Source organism: Eurypyga helias, unplaced genomic scaffold (genome assembly GCF_000690775.1).
Source record: "Eurypyga helias isolate BGI_N326 unplaced genomic scaffold, ASM69077v1 scaffold17927, whole genome shotgun sequence".
Lineage (NCBI taxonomy): Eukaryota > Metazoa > Chordata > Aves > Eurypygiformes > Eurypygidae > Eurypyga > Eurypyga helias.
The window spans coordinates 43,477-69,279 of NW_010263861.1; the positions used below are offsets into that span (position 1 = coordinate 43,477).

General features: G+C 41.2%; 1 protein-coding gene across 1 annotated transcript in view; it reads right to left on the minus strand.

Annotated features, from left to right (window-relative positions):
• Positions 1-25,803, minus strand: part of MED27 (mediator complex subunit 27) — a gene marked incomplete at its 5' end in the record, with an annotated part of 88,594 nt that overhangs the window by 23,285 nt on the left and 39,506 nt on the right. The window contains one exon of the mRNA XM_010156219.1: positions 3,277-3,370. Within this exon, the coding sequence (XP_010154521.1) occupies positions 3,277-3,370 (94 nt within the window). The remainder of the gene's footprint in view (positions 1-3,276; positions 3,371-25,803) is intronic.

Consider the following 25,803-nt stretch of genomic DNA (forward strand, 5'->3'; position numbering starts at 1 on the left):
TGTTTCACACTGAAAAAAAATAATTCTGAATTTTGATAACAGAAACAAGGTGTGTGAAACAACCATACAATAATCAAACCATTGAGCTTTTTTATTAGAAAAAAATAATGTATATCTAGGAACACAACTAATCATTCAAAAAAAAAAGTGCAAAAATCTAGGTATTTTTCATTAATTAAAAATCAGTTCATGTTTTTTTAAGATCTGAGATGAGGTTTATCTATTTACAATTCCTGGCATTTGACCAACGAAATCTCACAAAAACCTCAAGGAGTCCGCAGTTCCCTCTGCTGCTGCAGGAAATTAATTTTGGATAAAACTGTTATTAAAGCTGATATAATTCTATGTTTAGTCTTTTTTATGCATAGTACGATTAAAAGATTAATTGAAAAATCACTAGCGAAGATTGGGATTAAACAGCACCTTGAAATGCCATGATGAACTGCTTTTAAAATCAGTTGAGGATTTCACACGGCTCTGAAAGGTTTCAATTATTTATGTGTTTGGTCTGTGTAGCATAAATCCAGACTAATGAGGTACAATTGCTGTGTATAAATCTAAAGCATGAAAAAAAACTCCTTGTTGTCTGGAGGAAGCTGTAACCTCAAAGGACTAGGAGGTAGCAAGCTTTCAAGACACAGAATTTATGCTCTCAGGAGTAGTTTATTTTTCTTTTTTTGCTTAAAGTTCTCCGCTTAAGCAGAAGCTGTACCCTGCTTAGAGAGAATCCAGCTTAACACAAAGGTTACTCGCCAGCAGGCTCTCAGGGCTGAATTACTCCTCTTGGAACACCAGATGAACCTTACACCATGGAAGTCCCACCCCTACAGCGAAGGACATAAATTGACTTCCACGTGCACATGAAGTCGTACAGTCTGGGGCTGAAACTTTCTCTATTAGGTCTTTTTTCTTCCTGAGGATGATTTATTGGGCAAAATCTCCAGCTACTCTGGAGTTCCAAAGAACCTCCCAGGTACTCCCTTCCCCTTCTTGCCCATCTCCTTCCAACCATGCGCACATTCTGAAAATACATATTCTGCTTACCAGTGCCTTTGAGGACAAATACGTGGTTTCTTTCTGGTAAATGGAATGATTGTGTTTAAAGATGTTTTAATACAACAACTAGACCTCTGTGTCAAAGGTCTTCATAAGCAAGGGCAGGTACGGTATGAGCAGTCCAGGGATGAAAATGGTGGAGGTTACACAGTTCATTAATGAACGCTGGGCAAACAATATGGTTGTGAAATACTTTTAATTAAAACAAGCATTATCTGAATCCTTTGGTATTGTGGTAAACCATGGTGCTGCAAGGGAGCAACTCCAAATCTAACTTGGGATAAGTTCAGAGTGAGAAATCACAAGTACTGAAGAAACCTCCCTTCTTCTGGGGGAGGTGCTCTTCACACTGCCCATCCTGCAGCACCTTTCACTGAATGATTTGGGGCTGAAAACAGCAAAAGCTTTTGTAGCAGTCAGGGCCAGATGGAAACTGCCATATTGGCAACATCAACTGAGACAGATGGGAAAGAGGGAAAACCTGACTAAAAGAAAAAAAATTATAAACCCATCACACAATCACATACAAAAATACTTTAAAAACAATCTTTTTGATCTCTGATCCAAGGAAAATATGCATACCACTGGTTCAGTACAGGACTGCTGCCTTGAAGCAACAATTATGTCCTTGATTTTGAGAGCTACTGCAACATGGAATTCACTAAGTTGGTACTGCTTGTAAAGGGGGCTTCTTTCCCTGTTATCACTCTTCCAACCTACCTTCTTCCTAATGTGTTACATCCTGGACTCTTTACCAAATTTCCAATTTGTGCCTCAGTCTTGAAAAGCATCGTCTATTTTTCTGACCTCAGAAAGCTGGTATAAGTGGAAGGCACTTACTACGTGCAAGAGGGGTCTATGAGAATGGAAAGGGTTTCAAACTAAGGTACTAAAAGCAGACATTTTTCTATAGGAAAACAGTTAAATATAAAGTCATCTTAGGAAGAAATGCAAAAGCTTCCAAGACTTAGAGCTTCTTAAGACTGCACCGCTGAATTCAATTCTTTTCTGAAAAATACTGTTCCACTTGGTGAATCCAACAATGGCAGATTAAATATTTTAATGCCAGCTGTTTATTTTAACCTCACACTCAGTTAATCTCTTGCAAATTTGGTGCTGTTCAAAGAAAGTTAATAATAGGATGTCAGACAGTTGATTAATTAAAACTAAACTTAATCACAGCTATGCTTACTACAGAGAAACTAACAGAACCGTTAAAAAAATATAGGCAAAATTCTAACCAGAGTAGTGTTTTCAAATCAACAAACTCTAAAAACTTATTAAACCTAAGCAGCAACCCTAACATTGGCTTATATCGATGCAACAATTCTGTTTTGAAAAAATACCTGATTTTCAGCTTTATTTTACCATTTGCTTGGAAACTAGAAATACACTCACAGGTAGGCTACACCCAAGGCTTTCATAATAGCCTGTGTGAGAAAACCAAAAATACGAGGAAGTGCCACAAGAAATCTGAAATGGAAGAGACTGATCTGGTCCCAGTTCTTCACCTGTGTATACAGTGTATTTTTTAGTTTTATTTAAAATTTGGCAAAAGATGCAAATTCTGCCTTTCAGCCCACTACAGGAAAATCAGCATCCAACTACAGACTCCACTTCCACATTGCTATCTTAGAGCAAAAGCTTTAAAGACTTCTTTTGCTATAAGCACTACAGCTGCCTGTGAAACCTGATGTGAACAATAGGCTCTTCTGGAATGAAATCTTGCTTGGTCAGGCAGAAATAAGTTGAATGTATTGGACTTGTTTATCTCTAATCCAGCCTTTGCTGCTCATTTACTTCAAAGGCAAATTCCTGACTTCACCATATAACAGAAATTCACTGACCCAAGAACAATATGAACATATTTAAATCATATTGGTTTCCTCCTTCTTTTCTTTCTCCCACCACTCCTTTCCTTCTTAATTATCATGATTAAGATTCATTCGTAGCCAAGACTGCTGAAAACAACAGTGAATATTTGAGTTTGTGCTCATATTTCTACAATCGTGTTTAACAATAAAAAGTAATAGATCTTGGTTTAAAGGTGAAATTCTTTTTACCTCTCATTTGCTTAAGAGCAAGGAGGATCCTACACTGCTGCGACAAAGGAAGAATCATATGTTTCTGAATAAAACTATCTTGAATAACCTGTGTTTTACAAACAGTAGTTCAGTCCCTTAAGAAACCCCTCTCCAGGCACAAAGTGATCCAACTCACCAGAAGCATTGCAGAGGTTCCATTTGGCCGGGACAGCTGGATAGACATTTCAGGGAACATCCTATCAATCCGATTGATCACATCATCGACGTATCTATCAAACAAACCAAAACGACAGGATCAACGCACACGCTCCTTGTCACACGCTCAGATTAACATTCCCTGCTAACCGTGTCCGCTCCGATACCTGCATATTCTTCAAAAATGCCTGCTAGCATAACTCAGAAGGTTATTGATAAGAGGAAACATACCAAAGTCCTGTGTAAGTTGTTCTGAAAATTAATTATTCTGCCCTTAAAAACATGCACTCAATTCTTCGAACGTATGTGTCAGCCTCAAACTCTTGCCATTGTGTTTCCATACTTTTGCCTCAGGGGGTCGAAGGATACGTTACCAAAATGACTCTTCCAGGGTAGAAATTCATAGGCTGTCACTTCCTTATTCTCTCTTTGATAAACGAAAGAAATAGAGATGTTCTCAAAGTCTCCAAACTACTCATGGCAGGGGATGTGTGTGTTCTGAATCTTTCTAATTTATTTCACGCTCTGGTGACTCTAAAATTGGCCAGCACATATTTCAGGAGTTTCTCTGAAGTGATCAAACACAGAGGTAAAAAACCCATCCTTTCTGCTGGATATAATCCCTCTGCTTACGCAGGCCAAAGCGAGCCAGCACACACCAGCCTTGGCTGCCTGGTATTGCCCGAAGAGCTGACGTCCTTTAACAGCGAAAACTTCCTTTCAGAGACCTTGTTTCCCCAGGACACACCGCTCCATCCCATGGGCATGTCATGCATCCCTCTGGACACATTAAAATGCACAGTATCTGCCTCGGCAGAGCTTGCCCGACAGTATCATCTGTGCACTGACCTGTCCTCTGGTACTACTGTCGGTTCTGAAGTACGATGACGGGAAGGGCACTGCTGCCTTGTCATCTACCCATCTGCAAACTCTGCAGCTCCTCACAGATCCATGAATGAAATTATTGGTAGACCTGTTGTCGTGCTGGCCCACATAGGTGCTCTGACTTTGGAAAAATTGGTTGCCCCAGTTAGGTAAAACTGAAAAAGCTAACTATTTCCCCTTAACATGCTTAAATGAAGGTTGAGAGGGGTGGAGTGGGGGTGTTGGAAAGTTGAATTCTTGCTCTTCAAAGCTATTAAGTTCTAATGTTAGTTGCTAAAAAAAAAAAAAAAATAAATAAGGTGCTATGCTCCAATTGCTGTTTTGTAAGGGATTAAAGATCATCAGGAAAAAAAAAAATCACGAAAGCTACACTTACACAGCTGGTAAAGTCAGCCCACTTTTAAAAGTAATAAAAGAATGGAATTAGTTATGGCAATTTTGCATAAAAATCTTAATCCGCACTTCTGGTTGGGCAGAAAAAAGTTTCCCCGTTCACTGGAATAAGTCATTAACAGCTTGCTTGCTGATAAGCAAAGTCAAAACACCCATAAGCCAAGAACTTCCTCAGCACCGTGAGAGGAGACGCATAAGACGGCGCTTCACGATGAGTAAGCTGCACAGCAACAACATGCACCCAACTAATTTTAAACATTACTGAGCGCCATCCTTTTTTTATACGTCATGAGAGCTTATATTGTTTCCTAAAGGTAATTACTCTGGGCTCTGCAAATAAATTCAGCTATCGTTTGTGCGTGAATGGAGGCGACTGATGGAGAAAGGGGCAAGGAGAGATTCCGTGTTGGTTGATTAGCACGTGGTTAGGAACGCGTCCTTACAGCCTCGCACGCTACGATGCACATTATTGTGTAACTTCAGGTTTCTAATTTTCCAAGCTTTGGGCAATAATAAATTGAACCCAAACAAAATACGTAGTTGCATAAACCCAGCCACTGTCACAGTCTATATGCATTAAGGAATGAAAAGTCAAGTAATTTTAAATCATGTAAACAACAGTTGGACTTGGACATTTAATCTGCTTAGGTCCTTCTGAAAAATCCCAGCGGACATGTACATTTATCCTTTGAAAATGCCATCCAGGCTGGTTGGAGGTCATCAATTCTTCAACTCTTTCTTAGATCTGGTTATTTTTTAAATGTAAAAATGGTCTTGACCATGTGCCTTAAAACCTGAATCAAACCCAACTGTCACCTTCTACTTCCTGAGAAGTATAAGGCAGAACAGGGAATTCACAGGGAGGTTGGGAAGAGTCTTCCCGTTAAGCAAAATCATACAGACAGCAAACCAGAAATCTGATTTGTATTAACCAGCTTCTGAAAGAACCAGAAGGTGAGTTAGTCAGGTATCTTGGGCTTCGAAGCCCGTTAACTTTGTACCACTCTTCATAAACCAGCTGACAAACAAAGAAAATTAAACCCACACACTTAAGGAAATAGAATGTTTTACTGTGGCAAGGCAACTACACCAGGAGCATCCACACAGGCAGCCTCTTCCCTCTCTTCCCAGTCAAGCAATTCAGAGAAAATCCAAGACCAATATGATAAAAGAGCACTGATGTGCGTATCATTGTTTTGCCCCTTTGCCTTTTTTGAAGTAGACATCAGGGTTTCCTGAGGACTCATCAAGAGAGAAGGATTCTTCAAATATGCATATAAAATTACTAAATTAGCCTGACTACATGGCGGCCTCAAATATAAAATGACAAACAACCTAATCTAAGGCAAAATTCTTCTATAGATATGCCCTTCAGAGAGGACATCTGGTAAAACATCTTGTGAAGGGATGGGTATGATAAATCAGATGCAGTGAAGGAATGTAAAAGTGTAACTGGTGACGACTTTAGAGCAAACTGAAGAACATATGATAAAGACAGGATAATGTGCACTCCCGAGGCTGTCTGGAAAGGGGGTCAGAGGAAAAGCTTCTGTCTGGAACTCATTTTGCAGAACAGAAATACATTAATTTAGTGCCAAAATAAGCAGAATCGCAATTTACACATCTCTGTCCAATCACTTAGCTCAAAAATATGCTAGTTACAGAACCTCTTACACAGTCTCAGAGCAGCGTGGCACTTGAGGATGGAGAAAAGACTGATTTAACTTTGCCAATAAGCACTTCTAACTTTTAACACACTTACCACATCTCAGCTCTCTCCTACTTACAAAAGATGCTGGTTGGAATGAGCATTTACAAACCCAGAAGAAATAAGGCAAAGCAGGGAAAAGCAAATGGAAATACCTTTGCTGAAATGTGTCATTTCTTAATTGTAAGAGAAAAAAATAATCATGGAATTCGCAGAATTAATCTGAGAATTCTCAGAATCTCAAAATGAAATTATATGGCAGTAGCTTCACTTCTGGTCCTAGAACAGGCATTGTTCCACCTACAAAGGGTGGAATAGCACCTAAACTCCCTCCCCACAGCTTCTCTATCACACGAAGGATGTTCAAAAAGGTCTGAAGGCAGACAACTGCAAAAGCTCATACCCAGTAATCCCCACATTTGATTACAGCACAGGTTTTAAACTCTTCATAGACAGAATTTCATCTTACTTATTCTTCTAGGCCTCAAAAGACAATATATTACCACCTCGTAATTGCAACATCTTAAGTTAGTCCCATTCTGTTCAAAAATATTCAAGTAACTTCATCAAAACCTGCATCCTAATCCAGTTCCGTATCCATCCTGGTCCGAAAAGAAGAAGATGCAACCAACAGGACTTCCGATCGTTAAATCATATCAGATACTAAAGCAATTTTGCTAATGTAATTTTACTGGTCAGAGGGAGAATTTTTAAAGAAGCTTTAATAGCAGGTTTGTACCAACTTCCCTCTCCCATTTTTTCCTCTTCTTTTCCTCCTTCATGACACAGATTCATGATGTTAAGGTTTTAAAATTATAGTTTTGACAGAAAATCTTTATTTTAAAAAATGATAATAGTATCATTCAGGAGCATGCATCTGAATGTGCAACAGAACCAGCCAGCAAGATCAGACCCGACATCAGATGCTCTCCAAGGCTGTCAACACTATAAATCGTTATTTTCATTTCAGTGTAGTAGAACAGTTTTTTCTGGGAACATGCTATATTAATACTGCAAAAGTCAAAAACACAACAATCTACTTCATGAAGATTAGCAAAGACTAAAAGTAACCAAAAGTGTACACTTCAAATGAAGTCTTGTTACGAACGTGCAGAAAAATCAACACTAGAACAAAAGCAACAGAGATGATATTTGAAAAACCTCTCTGCCGTTTTGCCAACAAGCACAAACATAAATCCTGTAGTCCGTATTAGAGGAACAATGCCTGGAACACAAAAGACACTTCCAAGCCAGTTACAAAATACTGGTTTTAAGGGACTAATTAGTTATGCAAAATACTAAGCGAGAAGTTTCATACTAAAACATCAGGTTGACAAGGTAGAAATAATTCAGGAACCATCTTTGTAGATAAATGGTCTTGTAACACCGCTTTGATTCACACAAAGGCCCCCCAAAAGACAGTAATATAGAAACATAATTCATTATAAATGCCTTTCAATTCCACACTGGACAGATGGCTCAGTTCTCCACTGTGACCTCTTTTTGATTTTTTTCATTTTTACTGGATTAGATCCAGCGATCCAATGTTAGTGTGATGTTTAACAGCTTAGACAAGATTTAAATAGCATTTATCCCACACAGTGTTTAACTTGCATGCTGTTCATTTTTTCCACTCAATACAACAATTTGAAGATCAGAAACATAGGTATTAATAATAATTTTCCAAGGAGGTCTTTCAGAGGAAAGAAAGTTTTGCTAAATTATACTGGGGAGACAGAGAAATAGAGAAAAAAAAATACACATTTGTAACATAAAAGAGCATAATCTTTCCTCTACACTCAGTGGAAAACACCACATGAGATGAAGAGAAACTCTGATTCTGTTGAACTGGGATTCATGATATTCTGGACAGCAGCAGGGGAAACTCTCCACGCATTCTCTCGCGTACTCCAACAGTATTTACCTGCTCCCAAGAACGAGGTTTTTTTTGGCTTTCAGTTACTATTTTCAACACAGCTAATAATTCCCTTTCACATGTCTGGTATTTCAGCAGTACGGGCTGGCCCTGCGGGTTGTTGCTAGCATATGTAGCGATCGCTAATAAAGCCATCGGTGCAAAGAGCCCGCCTGCACTCTACTAAGACCTACGTAACAGCTATTTTTTGCAGAACCAGGCTCAATATGTAACATCAAGCTTTTGGCAGTGATGGGATTTTAAATATTAGAGATTTTACAAAGACGCTAAATAGATTCTGGGCAACCTGATTAGAGAAATACTGTATTTTAAAACATACGAGGTAGTCACAGTTCTACTGTGATTTATTAATCAATGAATTAAAGTTTTAATTTGATTCAGCTAACTGCCGAGCAAGTCTCCGCAGGTAGCAAATTCAAGTCGATAGAAGGCTTTTCAGAAGCATCAATTAACAATAGTTATTAAAAGAGTGACCTCTGCCAGCTTTTGTGAGATGACACTTCCCGCTTGGATAGGCAATGAAGAGCGTGAAAAGAAATTCAACAACGCTCAGGCTGAGAAAGCGACTTCGAGTCTCCAGACTAAACGAGACAGCTGGCACAATCCATGACATCTGTACAGCAATCCTGGAAGTCTCTGCATCTTTTCCCTAATTCCACAGGTTTTGTGGTTGGTTTTCTTTATTCTTAATTCAGGTTCTTGCTCTTTCTTCTCTAGAAACTCTATAAAAAATGCCTATGTTTCCTGGCTGCCGTACTGAAATCACTTGCTGGTTTTGGCCCACGTCTCCAGCTATAAACCTGCTTGCAAGGCTGTCTTCTCTTTGCATTGTGAACACTGTCCTCTTGGCCTTTCTGAACAAACTGCTTCATCAGTTCCCTCTCTTCTCACCCAATTTCCAAGTTTCTCTTGGTGGAAGACTCCAGCCAGGTTCGTCCTGGCTCATCTTGTTTCCTTCTGTTCCCTTCTCATCTGCACACCAACTCCATCTTCTGCCTCCTCCTTCCACGCATCCGTTCCCGCTGTGAAATCTTTATTCATGATACGTTATAAAGGGAAAACGTTACCTCTTTCAAATAACTAACCAATTTCTAAGTACCCTGAGGTAGGTTGAGGGCAGAAGGGGCAAACCTGAGTCTCTTGCGTTATACACAGTTCTTCAGTCTTGGGACTACAGCCTATGATCAGCGTGAGGGAATTTTGTGCTGGAATGCCTTGGGAATACAAATCCACAGGTACGGGAAGAAGCAAGCCAGAATGCGCAGATTGTAAGGAACAAATTTGCTGAGACCGTGGACAAAGGTCCCAAGGAACAAATTCGCTAAGATTCGTGCCCAGCTCCTCTCCACCCTGCAGTGGATTAAGTGGGACAACACGTATCTGAAAGCGCTGAAAGATTCAACTCCAAACCTGACAGAAGACAGCTTTACACGAGTTAGCTTGTTTTCAACTTTGCTAGGGATGTTATTTCGGTCATAGAGGAATTTCATTTCATTATTGAGTGGATGCAAAAGATTAAGTTATGTGCCTAAATAGTCTAGAAGTGTTTACATATAAACACAGGGTGGTCTGCTTCAAAAGCATATGCACATATAGCTGTACCAAACACTTAACCATCTGCACTTCTCACTCACAAAAGGCCAAACCTGGTACGGCACTTAAGGATGCATGTGAAGTCGTTTGGACAGTTCTCTAGAAGCCAAGACAGAGTGTTTAAGGGCTGGATTTACAAAGACATTCAGAAACCTGAGGCTGTGATTCAACAATTTTCAGGCTTCAGCACCAATAGTGACATAAGGCACTGACACATCCCCTCCCGCATGCTGCGGCATACAGCCCCCTCAACTGTGCTGTGCTGGAAGAGCTGCTGGATCACACAACTGATTTGGTTTAAAAAAAATAGAAGAAAAATAGATTAGTTTAAATCTAAACCAGTTTAATGATTCAGCTACCTGCACAGCTGCGCACACTGTGTGCCAGCACAATTCCTTCTGGAACCAGGCATCATGGGCCAGGAGCACTGCCCACCGGGGTCATTCTATTACAACAATAAAATATTGGTTTATGGTAAAATGTGTTACTTACACCACGTTGTTTATACAACAAACACAGTTCTGAATTCTTCAGTGCTACTGTGAATCCACTGAGAAGCAACACGGTGTAAACCTGCAAGGAATGTCCTCAAAGGTATGAGCTGACAGGGATGCTACAAATGCATGCAGGTGCTCACGCTGAATGCTCATGAAACGCTAACCTGCCCCTGAATCAAACACTCGCCGGACATCTGCACTTTCACATTAAATATGAACACCTCTCTGATGCACTCTGAAAACACACATGCTGTCAGTGCATAGTTTGATGTACTGGACAGAGCAAAAAGACATCTGTTCACAGTATCGGATTCCAGTGCACCACCTTAAAAAGCCTAACTTTAATAAGGAAAACTTCAAGTTACAAATAGAGACCTTGCAGTCAAATTCCCATAGATATTTTATTATATTGTTGAAATAGCTTGCTTTGTACTTATGTGGAACGCTCTTCAAAATGTCTTTAATTCACAGCAGTAATCAGGAGTGGAATATGGATATTAGGACGTGTGAAAGCTGGTTAACAAAACAAGCACGCATCTACTTTACAGTCATCACCGGGATCTTGTCTGAGCTTGTTATTAGTCTGTGCTTTACGGAAAACATTAACTCCTTTATACATACCTCAAGAGTCCGAACAGCCCTCCCTGACTATGCAGCACCAGTAGTAAAAGAATTTCAAAAGCACTATTTCACAGCACATATGTATTGTTTATGTTTCCACTTCATGAAACTAGATGTTGCTTCTTCACATCCCAACAATAAATGATAACAACAGTAATTTTCAGGGGCCTGGATGAAAATCAGAATGATGACAGTAGTGTTTATAGATAAAGATGGTTCTTGAATTAATCCTGACTTGTCAACCCCACCTGCTAGCCAAAATTTGTACATGCACATACTTTTTCCATGCAGTAAAGCCAGAAGTCCTCAAGAGAAACTCAAGAGATGCGCCTGCCTTTACAGACAATCGTTAGCACAAACTACACCCATCTCCCCGCGCTGGACAATCCCCACCCTCCCCACCCCTGCAGCTGAGCAGTTCGGCAGCAGTCGCGTGGGTGTGCACTGTGGGTGAAAGCAGCCCTCCTGCACTCCCCGTGGCAAGGGGTGCCCTCCAGCCCTTACCCGAGCTGGTGGTAGTGTGGGGCAGGCTCCAAAGGAGGCGAAGGCCGGGCTGCAGCCAGGCCAAGAACTCCTCTAGTATCAATCTGCTCTCCGGAAACGCACAGCGGAGCAGAGGGACACAGCGAGCATCAATGCATGCGAGTTTGGGTCACCGACCACGCGATTAACACAGGAACAGCGGATGGCTTTTCCAAGACTCACTTATCAAGGAACAAAGTACGCTGTGGCTACAAGGAGCCTCGTGCCTACCTTTCCCGTCACGTGCAATCTGGCTACAAGCCAACCAGCTCATTCCACAGCGACAGCCTACGTGAGCCGCCTTCGCGCCCGCCCTGCCAGGCAGCGTGGCTGCACGGTGGTGACCCCCCCTTGCGCTGGGACGCCTCCCGAAGCAGAGACCCCTTTACCCACGGCAGACCTTCGTGAGCAACCAACATCACGCATCACCTTCTACCACAGCAACTTTGATTTGTGCCCTGGTAACTTCGAGTCATCATTCAAATGACAGTGCCGTACAGTACCAGTGACGCCATCAAACTTCATTACGTCACTCTCTCGCATTAAACCCACTTTGCTAACAGCTTTAACAGTGGTTCTTTAAGTGATCCAGACCACCCATTCCCAGCACTAGAGTCAAGCATGCAGCGAGGGAGAGAGGATTAAGCTGTGACATGCTGAGTTTCAGTAAACACCAGACGGTGCTTTGGAAAAGCATTCAAAATAACGCATCGAGTTCAGCCCTGCTTCGAGAAAAGGTAACGGGCTGAGCTGGTTTTCGGTCCACCTGCCCAACCAAATTCCAAAGTAAGTGGGGCTGCCTGGCGATGGGAAAGGTCCCAGTGTGTGGACGGACCACCTGATGGGATCCTGATGCTGCACATACTCCACACTGCCATGCCCAAATTCACTCCTCTAAGGCTAGAATTCAGTCTTTTATGAAATGTTATTTTCAGTCCTGCTACTGAAGAATTACTTCAATAGCAAAGTCTTCTCACTTGCTTTCTTTGTGCTTTATTTCTCCCTCAACAGAGCAGAAATTACAGTATTCGCCTCCTTTTATGAAAAGCACCAGATGATGCATGATACCCATTATGTATTCCATACCTATCGAAACCTGCAAGACTTTACCTTCGGGTGGGGAGATTGATGAATAGGAAACACGGCATGTTTTGCACGGTTAGACCTTTTTATACACTATGCTTGACCATATGACAAGCACTGCTGGAAGGAAGAGAACTTAGCGATCATTTATGTCAGGCACATCAAGTCCCAGAACTCAGTGAAGGCAACACAAATTCCAGAGGAGGGGAAGAAGGCAGGACTACGGATAAAACCCTCTGGAGAACAGCTAACGTATCAGAACAGATCATTTGCCAACAGGTTTTGTTTATAACCTTTAAGTTACCAAAGCCCTAACATTTTCTACCTTTAAAACCAGTGTCCCCTGCCCAAACGCACTCTGATGGCATGCACAATCATGCGGGTTTAAAACACCCTTTAAATTCACCATGGCCCAGTACTGTGGAAAGCTGTCTCACTGGAAATCCTCATCCTCGCCACGTTGCTTGAAGTTTCAGCTCAAAGCACAATATTTATTGTTTCTGCCATGTCAGCATCTACCATAGGCACCAGCACGCGTATCAGAGCTCCTGCCTTTGTTATTTTATTCATGTAGGGTGTGTGTACTGTTATTGACTCTACCACAGCTAATGTTTCATGACCTGTTAGAAGCCACTGGGATGAAGATACCCGGGTTTTAAGTAAAATTGTTTCATTCGTCCAGATCCAAGCTAAGATGCAGTGTTATCTATCACCTCAGAACCTGCACTGGACTCTTGCTGTATTTTGCAAATAGATTTCTAAAGCTTCCAAACATGCTAACATCCAGGCGTACTCAGATAACAACAGAAGTGCCTCAAGGAGCAAATCAGGCAAGAGAAAAAGCACAACCAAAAAAAAAAAAAAATCCATCAGAGACATTAAGGCATTAAAAGGTGGCCGCCAACATTTCATTCAAGTCCTCACGGTGGCACACTATTATATTTCTACTTTCTTCCTTTAGAATTGGTACCCTCGCCGAGCGGCACGTCGGAATGCATGGGACTCGCTACCCTCGCCGAGCAGCACGTCGGAATGCACGGGACTCGCTACCCTCGCCGCGCGGCCCGTCGGACTGCACGGGACTAGGAAGTAAAGACTCATTCAGGCCGCCACTCAAAAGAGAGCATCCACTGCAAGATCTAGTGCTTTATTAAAATTACAAACTGTGGTAAAAACAAGTCTTCACAGCACTAGTTCTAAGGGTATTTAGGACACTTGATACCAGCCTTTAAGGGCACTTCAGATCAATTTGTTCATCTGTTATTAAGAGGGAGATACAGATGAAGAAAAAAAAAAACCTTCTGTTTTTGATGAGGCGATGATACAGCCCAGTGCAATTGATTACACAAACTTTTACCAAATACTCATTTCAACTTTTGTGATCACCTACTTGAAGTTTTCTTGAGGGAATTTAATAATTAGTCCTGATTTTTTCTCTTCAGGATTATGCTCTGTCCAAGTATTTCGATCTGTCTGTGATACTACCGAGATAAAAATCTATCTTAAAACTCAGAGGTTTATCAAAAGACTCCTTCAAGGTCATCTTTACACTCCAGTGCAAAAACGGCACATAAGCAGAACAATCAGGCATTTCTAAACTCAAGACTCTCCCAGTACAGACATTCTGGAGAGAGAAGCCCTTCAAAATAGTATTTTCTAAAAAATACACTTTCATCACTTCTTCCTCCAACATGACAAGCTGTTCCTTCGGTTGGGATTTTTATAGGGCTCATGGAAATTAACTGTGTGGTTTCCACTGAAAGTCAGTGCGGAGCAATGGGGCTAGTTCCCTTCAGCACATTCTCTGAAAAAAATCTCCTTTTTAAATAACAGAGCTGGTTAAAGGGCAGGGCTTATCATGGCAGTTACTCATGGGCTTGTCCAACACAGCCCAGACACCTCAGCAAAGCGACTCCAGAAAGTCGTTGCACCTTTCGGGCCCTCTTCCCACTCCTGTCATCAGGTTCCCTCTCATTTGATGTTATTGCCCCTCGCACACGAGGATCAGTGTGCAAACACAGTGGAGATCAGACAGGCTTTATGTTCGCTGTGGCTTGTTAAACGCTGGAGTCTCTGCTTTGCGCGTGTCCCTTCGCAGCGCTGACCAGGCAGCGCGGCGTTTAACGCACTTCGCAGGGCTGAAGCCTGGACTAGAGCCAAAGGACCACCACGCTACGCAAGTACAATCCTGTTGACACATATATTCTGGTATCTGTGTCGCTTTACACTACCTGCAGGGCTTCCCTAAGAAAATTAAACATAAACCAGCTTTTATGCCAACTGTATCTAAAGCAGAATAACCCCTTTAGAACTACCGTTTCTGGTGCTACCAAGGAGAAATGTTCAGCCTATTAAAATATAATACAATTCTGTTTATATAAGAATACTAACAGAGAAAGCTGCCTAAGTGAAAAACAAGGAATGAAGATTTTCTTAGGTAAATACACACATGATTAACACAGGCTGGCTTTGTTCCTAGGTACATTTCCCTAATTCTAAGCATCTACTTTCACTGAGCTCAAAACTTGTAAAAACCAAGTTCCTTTGAGGACTATCAAGTTGGTTACTCAAAGTACAGAAAATCCAAATTGTCAGATAATTTCTAATAGTAAATAGGTGCAGATTAAAAAAAAAAAAGTCTCGATATGTTCACAGTCCTTAATTAAGGAAAAAAAAGAAAAGGAAAGACTGCCCTCCTTAACATGAGTGAGTGGCATGAAATGATCCAGCACCGGATGGGACCGTACATGGTCACAAGAACTTGAACTCTGCCAAACGGCATCTCAAAAATTCTGCTACAGAAGGGACGATAAAAGATTTCTTGCAGACTCTGAACAATACCAGCCTGATCAACCTTTTCTCATCAGCAGCCGAAGTCTCTCGCCTGTCTGTCAATGACAGTGGCTCTCAGCAGGGAGTGGTTTATTATTCTAATAAGATGCTCTGATAAAGAGAGGGTCAGCTACGAATCACTGCCATGAGAAGATTTAATTAGATTTTTACACTGACTAGAGACATTCCTGCACACAGACAAAATTTAAAATATGGAGATAAATGATAGTGTATTTTAAGGCAAGGTTACTTTTGGGTTTTTTCATTTTAAACTTACTGTTTAGATTTTTCCTTTTCTTGAGATAGCTGTTTATACAGTTACACTGTCCAAGCTTGAAGGTTTCTTGTGGAAAATAGGTTTTTGATTAAAGACTCTCTGGGCAAACCTTCTGAAGTATTCCACCCAACACAGAGCGCTCTATTTTCCTAGGTCTGATGATAGCATAAACACAAAAAACCCCATACCCAATTAAAAAAAAAAAAATCCTTGCTTCATCACAGAGTAAAAGCTACAGAATAGTTTGATATCCAACACATGTACAATATAGACCAGCATATTGTTGTATTATGGGGTTTTAACTAAAAACATACTGTGTAAAGAAGAGAATGAGACTCAGATGTATTAATACATACAGCTGCAAACTATCTGTATTATCAGACAGACATTTCATTAAAAGCAGCCAGAGGAAAGTTGGAGTCAACCACGAGGGCCAGGGCTATTACAGCAATTTCCATCGTTAGGAAACCGTTACCTCAAATTCACACTGCTACCAGGATACAGGCTCACCTAGTAAAATGTCAGCAAATTATATGATTAATTAGCTAACATGTAGCTACTAAGAGTCAACCAGTTGAAGCACATGCCCTACAGAAACAGATGAAATGTTACCGACTGATATCTATCACCTCAAAAGATTGTCCTGCAGTTATATCTCCACGCATCAGTGAATTTGCAGATGTTTCAAGGGAGCTCCCCACTCACGCTCACTTTGCATTCAGTGCTCACTCCACTACCATGCATTCTCTATCTGACTTCTGTCTAATCATTTAATTATTCTTCACTTTCTGCCTAATTGCAATCATCAAGTTTTCTGTAGATTCAGAACACAAAACACAATTGCACTGATCTAGTAAGACACAGTCTTAATAAGCATTTGATAGGTATTTTTAAAAAGGAGACAAAACCACTAACTGTTGGTTGTACTGTATTAAACACTTGGCACAAACCACAAGATAAACACTGCACATCATCTCTGACAGGAAGCACAAAGATGGGAAAGCTGAAGAAGAAAGTCTAACTGCATTAGATCTGGTTTCAGTCGTAGTTACGTCCTCAGCTGCGCTACTGAGTTTTCCTGCTTTGACTGCCTGCAACCCATCCCCGTACACTGAAAACAGACTTCTGCAACTAGTGAAGGTCAGCAACAGCAAAATAAAGAAAATATGGGCAAAGGGCTCGTTTTGCTCGTTAAAAAAACCCAACTCCCAAACCCTAAACCATTGGCTTAAACACGTGAACGTACTGCAGAGCAGTCGAGGAGCACTTCCCATCCCTGCACACCACGCGGCATCAGTGCTAACGGACGCGTCTGGAGAGGCTCTATGCCCAAAGCAGAGATGAACTTCTCACTCAGGAGATGGAAATGAACTACTTATTTAGGACTTGAAAGCAAAGACAGTCAGCTATTTGGACAGACTTTATGCGAGAGAGAAAACCTCTTTCTTGGGAAAACTCTGCAACATCCAACCACAAGAAGTTAACAGATACGGAAATATTTGAAACATCCTAAAAACTATGGACCGTCCAACCACCAGGTTCTCGACGTAGCTTCTTTACATCAGTATTTTAAGATGTGTGGAGAACTTCAGCAGAAGGTATTAGAGAGATCTGCAAAACGCACATCTTTAAGACGCAGTGAATACTTTCACTTTAATAAAGCAATTAACAGCAAAACCAAACAGGGGTTCACTTGCCCAAGAGCCTGCTGGTGGCGGACGATACCTAAGAAGCAATAAAAATTAAGTGGCTTCAATATGTACAAACACAGAAACAGAGGATTGAACCATGGTACTGCAGACAGATGCAAAAGTACACAGCAGGAGAGAAAGAAGGATATTACAACACTCAGGCTTCAATATGAGAATTTCTATCCCCATCGATGACTTAATAAAAAACAGAGGGAAGACAGCAATTGTGGAACAACAAGAAGAAATTAGTAGCAGCAGATAATATTTTAGTTGTACCAGCAAAAATTATAATTGATTTTCTGTCTGTGGTGTTAAAGTTGCTATCTTTGCACTGAAAATAAATTTTCATTTTAGGTGCATAATCACATGTTAAAATAGTTCTACGTGACATTTTCTGTCAAAAAGCTCATTTTACATGTGGCACACAAGAGCCACCATTGCTCTGTCATGTCAAGAAATTCATTTCACTTCCTTAGAAATAACTAAGAGTAGATAGCATCAGATTTGTGTATCGTCTATCATGCTGTAAAATCATGATGTTGAAGTTAAGTTTTGTCTGAATGAAGAGCAACTTTCAAAGTAGAAAGGATCATGGAAGCATCAACTTATAAACAGCTTTTAAGCCAACTTTCAAATTAAAAAAAAAAAAAACACCAAAAACCAAAAAAACCAACAAAACCAAAACCATTCAAATCCTTCTTGTATCACCAAACCAAAACCATTCAAGCACTCCTTCTTGTATCACTTCTTTTAGTTAATTCATCTGCTTCTCTCTGTATGTTTTTTAAACAGGCCGCTACCATCTACATTACTACTTAACGTGGATTCTCCAAAAATACCTGCTTTCTCTCGCTGTCAGCCACCCCCCTCAAACGCTCCTTAGAACAGGGTTGTTTTCAAGCTGTGGGTTTTCAGCAGACCAGCTCAAACAGGAACAGCACTACCTAGACCTCTAGGAGCAGGAGAACTGCTTTGGTGACGGCTTCAAGTGTACTCTTCCATCCCTGGAGGTTTTCAGGATTCAGCTGGGCAACAGCACAGCTAATCTGATCTAGTCATGACAAGGGATCCTCTCCTAATAGGAGGCTGGACCAGATGACCTCCCGAGGTCCCTTCCAACTCCATCTCCAACTAGAAATCAAAGGGAGCTCTGATTTAAGAGTCTGGAGCACCCACTGCTGCAGCAGACCCTTCCATTAATGCCTCCTTGACTGGAAAAGACAAAAAGCTGCAGCAGGCAGAGGGTTAGCAGAGGCCATACCTAAAGAATAAACAGAGAGGAGAATCACAGACTGGTTTGGGTGGGAAGGGCCCTTAAAGCCCGTCCAGTCCCACCCCCTGCCATGGGCAGGGACACCTTCCACCAGACCAGGTTGCTCCAAGCCTCATCCAGCCTGGCCTTGGACACTCCCAGGGATGGGGCATCCACAGCTTCTCTGGGCAGCCTGTCCCTGTGCTCCCCACCCTCTGCAGGAAGAATTCCTTCCTGATATCGAATCTAAACCTCCCCGTTTAGAAGAGCTGGAAGAATTACAACTACGGAGTCTATTTGGTGTGCTCAGTGGACAGACTCCAATTCAGTAACAAACACCAAACCAAAGATTGTCAGCCAGGAATTATGTCCTAAAATTCCAAATTACAGGTTGCTTGCTTACAATACATCTCAGCGACATATGGCTTATCAGCCTAATACCCTCTTCTCTTAACTTAAATTTAAAATTGAACCATAAAGAAAAGTCACAAAGCAATAGATGTTTACTTATTATTTATAATAAAGGCACTGTAAGATAGACAACAGACAACAACTCTTCAAAATATGAGTCTGCCATATAGCTGATTAGCCCCAAATTTAGATCCAAATCTGACTTGTCTTTCAGTCCTTCAACAAAAGACACCTTTGCAAGACCTGTCTGCAAAGCACATACAAATTTGTCACGAGCAAAAAGCATCATCTTTGCTGAGCAACTGTCAAAATGCAAACGCCAAAATGAAAGAAGGTTCTGCATGTAAAACAGGAAAGTAAGAGAGCCTGGTTTTTGGCTTGAGGGGAGCTGTTTTATAGTGCTATTTTGGACACAGATATTAAATTCCAACTTGAAATACATCAAAACAGTAGCATATTTTTTGCCACTTCTAGAGCACATCTGATTTTGAAGACCAAACACTGACTGCAACAATCAGCAAAAGAGCTCAACAATTTAGAGATTCGAGAAGTCTAGGGAGCTTGACACAGACTGACAGGCTCCAGTCAAGCTTGCTGTGTAATTATTTCGTGTATCTGCACTTCGTCGTCCATCAGTGAAATGAACACCTAAAGGCAACAACACAAAGGATACAGAATAATACATCACCACTCATTTGCCAGAATGGACGCTGACAGCAGATTGTTAGAGCTTCCTATGAGGTCTTGCAAGTAGGAATGGCACGGTCATTCATTCTTCACAACGCGTTACTCCTGGACTATGAATTTTGTAAATTAGCCGGGCTCGAACAAATGACAATGAAAGACAAAAATCCAGACTCTTCCCCTACATGAAAGCATTTGCCTTATTGCTAATACCTTCTCTTACCCCAGCTTTGTACAAGTTTCACTTGAGCACTCCTGCACAGTTTCCAGATGACACTATTCACATAGTTCACATGGGGAAACTGAGGCATAGAGCAACTCAACAAAACAGTAATTTGCTCTGCAATAACCTATTCAGGAATCTCTGTATCTTTAAGTGCTTTCACACATACGTGATACAGAATGAAAAGGCCAAATGCTATTCCACAATCATTTTGTGAGGGATGGTAAGAAAGGATTACAGGCAACAATGGAGCACAACGGTCATACACACTGAAGTGTCAGCCAAGGTTAAATAAGCAATTAACTACTTCACCATGATTTCTGTGCAACCTCTTATTTTCTTTCCCAAAACAGAATTTGTAAGAAAAATCCTGAGCGACACAAAAGAAAAATTTAATTTCAATGCAGAAATTGTTGCATGGAGATGCTTTTGGTTGCTAAAATTAGAGGACTTACTACAGAATTCCCCTGACCATGACTCTCGGACAGAGAGACTGCACACACCACAGAACAAAGTCTGAACTGAAGTCTGCCCATGTCAACAAGGTCTTGTCTGCCCACAGCGTTCCACTCCCTGTGTTACCCGTGCAAAGGTAAGAAGTGGGAGAATAGCTAATGATGAGGCAAACGCACCTATGTCCAATTAGAAATGTGCACTACTCTTAATGCACTTGTCTTCAAAATGACATACACATACTACGGAGTAACAGTACTGCAACTACAGTGTTACTCTTCAGTAGGTAAAATCTGTACAGCAAAGAGGATGTGCCTCGCAAAATAAAACCATCAGGGATGAAAATAACAGCAGAGCAACATCTATAAAGGGATGAAAACTAAGTCACTATCTCCAGTGAAACTTCTAATGGCTGCATTTTATTTATTTTTTTCCACTGGCAGTTGGGAAAATGGGATTAGCAAAATACTTTTACCAAAATACTTCAAATCATTACAAATGGAGATGCTTAGAGCAAAACTCTATGAAGTCATCAGCTGCAATCTGCTAGCCAAGCTTTTTTCATTTAACCCATCCGTAGGGTTCCTTGTAAACACATGAATACCCAGAGAACACCCTAAAGCGAAATTAAAAAGTAATAACAGTTATTTTTAACAGCAAGTAAAGAAAGCAGAGCGAAGCAGTTCTACTCTGTATCCTTTCCAGTTAGAAAGGGCATTCAGCTGTCTTTCTCAGACTCAGAAGCCCGGTCGGTTGATGGGTGCCGAAGGCAGCACCGCAGCACGGCCAGCCCAGCGCTCACTGTGGTCCCCAGGGAGGGGAACAGCCCACCAGTCCCCAGGTACAGCCCTGTCTGCAGTTCATTACTTGGGAAAACTTTCCCTTTTTGTAGAGTTGCTGTCAAAACTACAGGGCACTTTCATACCTGAAAATAAAGGGAATTACTTACATTTCAAAGGGTTTTTACTGTGATATATCTGAAGCTTCCTCCTCCTTAACAGTAAAGGTTACACACTGGAAAGTACTTTTATCCCCCCCTCACAGGATCGCTGTTTAGTTTTCCTCTCAAATAGCTAAGGGTTACTTGGAATCAGGTAGAGGTACAGAAATAAAGTCATTAATAAATTACATTACATTCATATCACATCACATGATACAATATGATTATGCAGCAATGCCGTTCTTGCTGAGCCCCCAAACCATAAAGATCTTCTCCCTCCACCTTATTATGGCTCTGCTCTTTCTGCTCGTCATCTCTGACAGGGGAATATACAACCAGTGCAGAGAGAAACACTTGCTGTAATGCATTTCTGAATTTGGCAAGCAGCAGTTTTAATGTATTCCTTGCAGACTGATTGTCTGCTGCAGCAAAGCAGCCCCTAACCCCCCTCCCCCAAACAGCAAAGCTAAAAAAAGGGGGTTAAAGCACTCGTATGATAAAATCACAGCTTTAGCAAAAGCTTTGATATCATTATTAAGTTCATACAAATTTCCTCTCTTATCTAGCTTGTTCTTCACTGTCTAATTAGTCCAACCACTGGTAGCGTGTGTTCCTTTTTTCCTGACACAGAAACAAGCAGTTAAACTACTATTTGCAGTCTTTAATTACACATTAAAATCTTCATCCTCAACTTTCTTTTTTACTGAAAGTACAGGGATTCCCTACAGTGCAATATTAGTGTTCTGCTCTAAATGCTGCAAGGGCATCTTCTAATGGTTGGGACTGTGGAACAACTTTTAATTAACTGCCACCTTTTAATGGCACGGTTCTCACACAAACATTACCTTTAAGGCAAATATACATCAAAGAGTCAGAAATTTGCTCCTTTGTAACAGAGCTGCAATCCCCAGTAACACTAACATTCACTGAGGGCTACACACTGCTCGGGATCTGTGCATATTCCAGAAAATGAACATGTAGATCAAGGCCAGTGCATGGCCCAAAGTTTCCAAAGAGATACAGCTTTTTCATTTCCCAACTACGGAGCGTTCCAACTAATCTTCAGCAAAGTAGATGGGAATTATTTCAAATCACTGTGCTCAGTCACACAGAGCTGCACATCACACTCAGAGCAATCCCATTTGCGGGATTAGGTTGGGGAATACGACACCAAAATATCAACAGCAATCAGCCCCAGTCCTCTTCTGGCTAGTGTCTTCAGGACAGACATGGTCATGGAAGTGTTCACTACAAGGGCATTTGAGCTAAGGCTATCAGTCCATAACAGCTCACAGCACACTATTAAGTGAAGCTCTACACGTTGTAAAGAAACAGTGAAATCTTAATTACATGCTCTCTCTTTCCACAGGGCCTGGTTAGAATATTTGTTGAAAAGTGAATAAATAAAATAGATTTCTCTCTGTGTTACAAGTTTTACAACACAACTAATGCACATTTCAGTAATTTACTAGGGCTACAGCAACATCCAAGATCCTTGTCTCTTGCACAGATAAAAATTACTATCCTGTTAATGAATATCATAAGGAACATTTGGGTTTAGTCAAAATCTTTTCTTTGGACAATGTGTTGATCGATGCCTGCTGCTTTTTTGTGATTACTTTGTAAGAAAATATGCAGCTGTATAGTGCTTAATGGAATGAAATGAAATTCAGCATGTAACTATATCCAAAAAAAGCACTCATCTGGTGTAACTAAACAAAGGAGATTATTACAGAAACCCCTGCTGTCACATGGATCAACATATTAGGAGATTAGATCAAGATTAAAGTTTTTAAAAGAATAATTTCTAAAGATGCACAGAATAGCAAAGGTGTTAACTCAGTACCGAGTTACCAAGCATCAGACTCAAGAACAGCAGCTGTTACCAAAAAAAACCCAAATCAACCAAACAAACCCAAAACAAAAACCCCAAAAAACTTCCACACAAAACACGTAGCGAGCTTCCACAGAACCCCTCCATAATCCACCTACTGACTGCTGCCCAGAGCACAAAGCAGGAAAGTGCCTCCTCACCTCACACTTCACATCACACGTACTGGGACCAAATCGGCTAAAAACGGCAACACTTTATTATGGAACTGTTCCCTCTTACCAGCGTAAGGGTGTAGTTTGGATCCTATTCAACACCCCAAGTCATACAGCTCTATCTGGAGCTCCAACACTGCCAGTGATCCCAGATAAACATAAAGTCCAAAATACAGTAACGCTGTAAGAGGGTTTCTCCTATTGTCCAAATGCTGGTTTAATACGGTTGGAGCCATCAAGTTTACAGCGTAAGAGACAACTGGATTTGTACTGTACTTCAATATGCCATACAAAAATTCAGAAGCCAGAGATGCAGAAGCAGGCTACGGGTCCCAGCAGCTATCCATTGTAGGACTGAGTGCCACGGTACATTTTTATCATCTACAAACTTGAAAAGCAGATCAAATTTTTTCTTCAGATGTCAGATTCTCCTTAAATCCGTGTTGTTCCACTATTCAAAACTGTCCCTAACTAAAGAAAACACATACATCCTTAGAAAGCAAAGGAGAATCACGAGTCTCACAGACCAAAGAGACAAAGAAAGAAGGGGGGTGTAGGAAGCCTGTCTGCCTCCTGCATCTAACCTTACACCACTCGTGCACGGTTCCAAAGGGAACGTGACAGACAACCCGAGCGAACCCCTGCGAAAGCAAAGCAGAGACATGAAGCAAATTAATGGCACCTTGGTTTAAAATGCACCTCTTACACTGAAACAGAAGTTCAACTGGATTACCCCCTTCCCTCTTTCTTGGAGCAGAGCTTGGTAAAGTGTCTTTGGCTGCAAACAGTAAGATGACTAATCAATGTTATATCCCCAGTAAGTTATTGGATTTGATCTCGCTGGGGTTGTCTAATAAAGCCCCTCATGAATCAAAACAGTACTTTGGATTTTTTTCTATCCAGTTAAATTATATTGAGTGTTAAACAGTAAATACCACCTAACTAAAAGAGACAGGCTGCTATTACATTTAACAATAGGCTGCTTCCCCCTCCAGTATTTAAACAAAATTCACAGAAAGAAACAAGCTAAAGCAATGGCCACTGAGCTCTACAAACCACTAGTCATGGCTGTTGACATGGGCCGTTAGGAAAAAAAAAAAATCATCTCTGTTTAAAAGCCTAGAGTCATCTTTCATTCAAACGATAAGGACCAGTTAACTGCCGCATGTTACATTCGAAACCCAGGAAGAACAACGTGACACCCACAAGTACAGTCATTCTCTCCATAAAGCTCAGTGCAAGAAAGTTTAACGATGTGTTACCACCCAGGAATTTTCCCTTGTGATGTGTAATACAATACAGGCTCAACCTGGCAGATGCTTCCCCAGCTTTGGGATCCGAGTGTCCCGGCTTCTGACTCCGGAAAGAACCAGATCAGCTCCAAGCCATCTATTAAGTGTTGCCACTGAGTATAAGGGTAACTTAAATCCAAATTTCTAACACCATGGTGGCTACGTACTTTGGAATAATCCAGATTTCTTAGCTCTCCGTGGTGGGGAAACATGAGCAGAAAAGGAAGAAGTTAGGATTATATAATTGTAACTTTTGCTCCCATGCCCCAGAATACAACTTTAACACTTACTGTGTTGAAGGAAACTAGAGGTACCCAAGGGGCTCCCTAAACCTAAACCAAAAGGTGTAGGCTTTCTCTAACAGGGTTCAGGCCTGCTTTTGTAAAAGAGCTTGTCTAAGAGCAATTGTTGTCATCTCTGCTTGGTAGGCAGAAGGGAAACCTGAAGAAAAATCCAAAGCAAACCAAAACACGGCTGTATCTTAAAATAACTCAAAACTATCATATTTTCAATAGCTGCTGAAATTCAATGCAATCTGAATTTCTCAGCACTTATTTTCCTGTAACAAAGCTGTCAAAATAGCGATTTCCTGTTTGCTCATTACTCCCCATTATATTCTACATGGTTTGAAAACTCACCCGGGGCCGTCGCTGTTCTCCAACGCAGTGTTGCAGGCGAGAGTTCGAATAGGTTCATACTGTTCTGTAGTTTTCGTTAAGGAAACTAACTACTACACATACACTATTTGTACCCCCTCGAAAAATGTTAGGGGAATGCATACGTGCAACAGCATGGCTACAGCACACCTGCCCCCCCCCCCCCCCCAGGCTTTAGCTGGGTGAACACCGACCCCCAACACACAGCATGGATTTTATAATGGAAATGCATTTTCCTACAGGGAATGGAGGAATTCTCAGAAAACCAGCTGTTCAATGAGCACAATCCCTTTTACCAGAGGTTAATATGAACAAATACTCCACCTAGCTAGATTAGTTCTGGTAGTTAAAATGCCAAAATTTGGGGGTGGGGGTGGGGGGTAAGCCAATACATTCAAGTAGAAGGTGTCCCTGCCCATGGCAGTGGGGTTGGAACTAGATCATCTTTAAGGTCCCTTCCAACCCAAACCAGTCTGTGATTCTATGATTTTTGACCTTCTGTAAAAAACTAC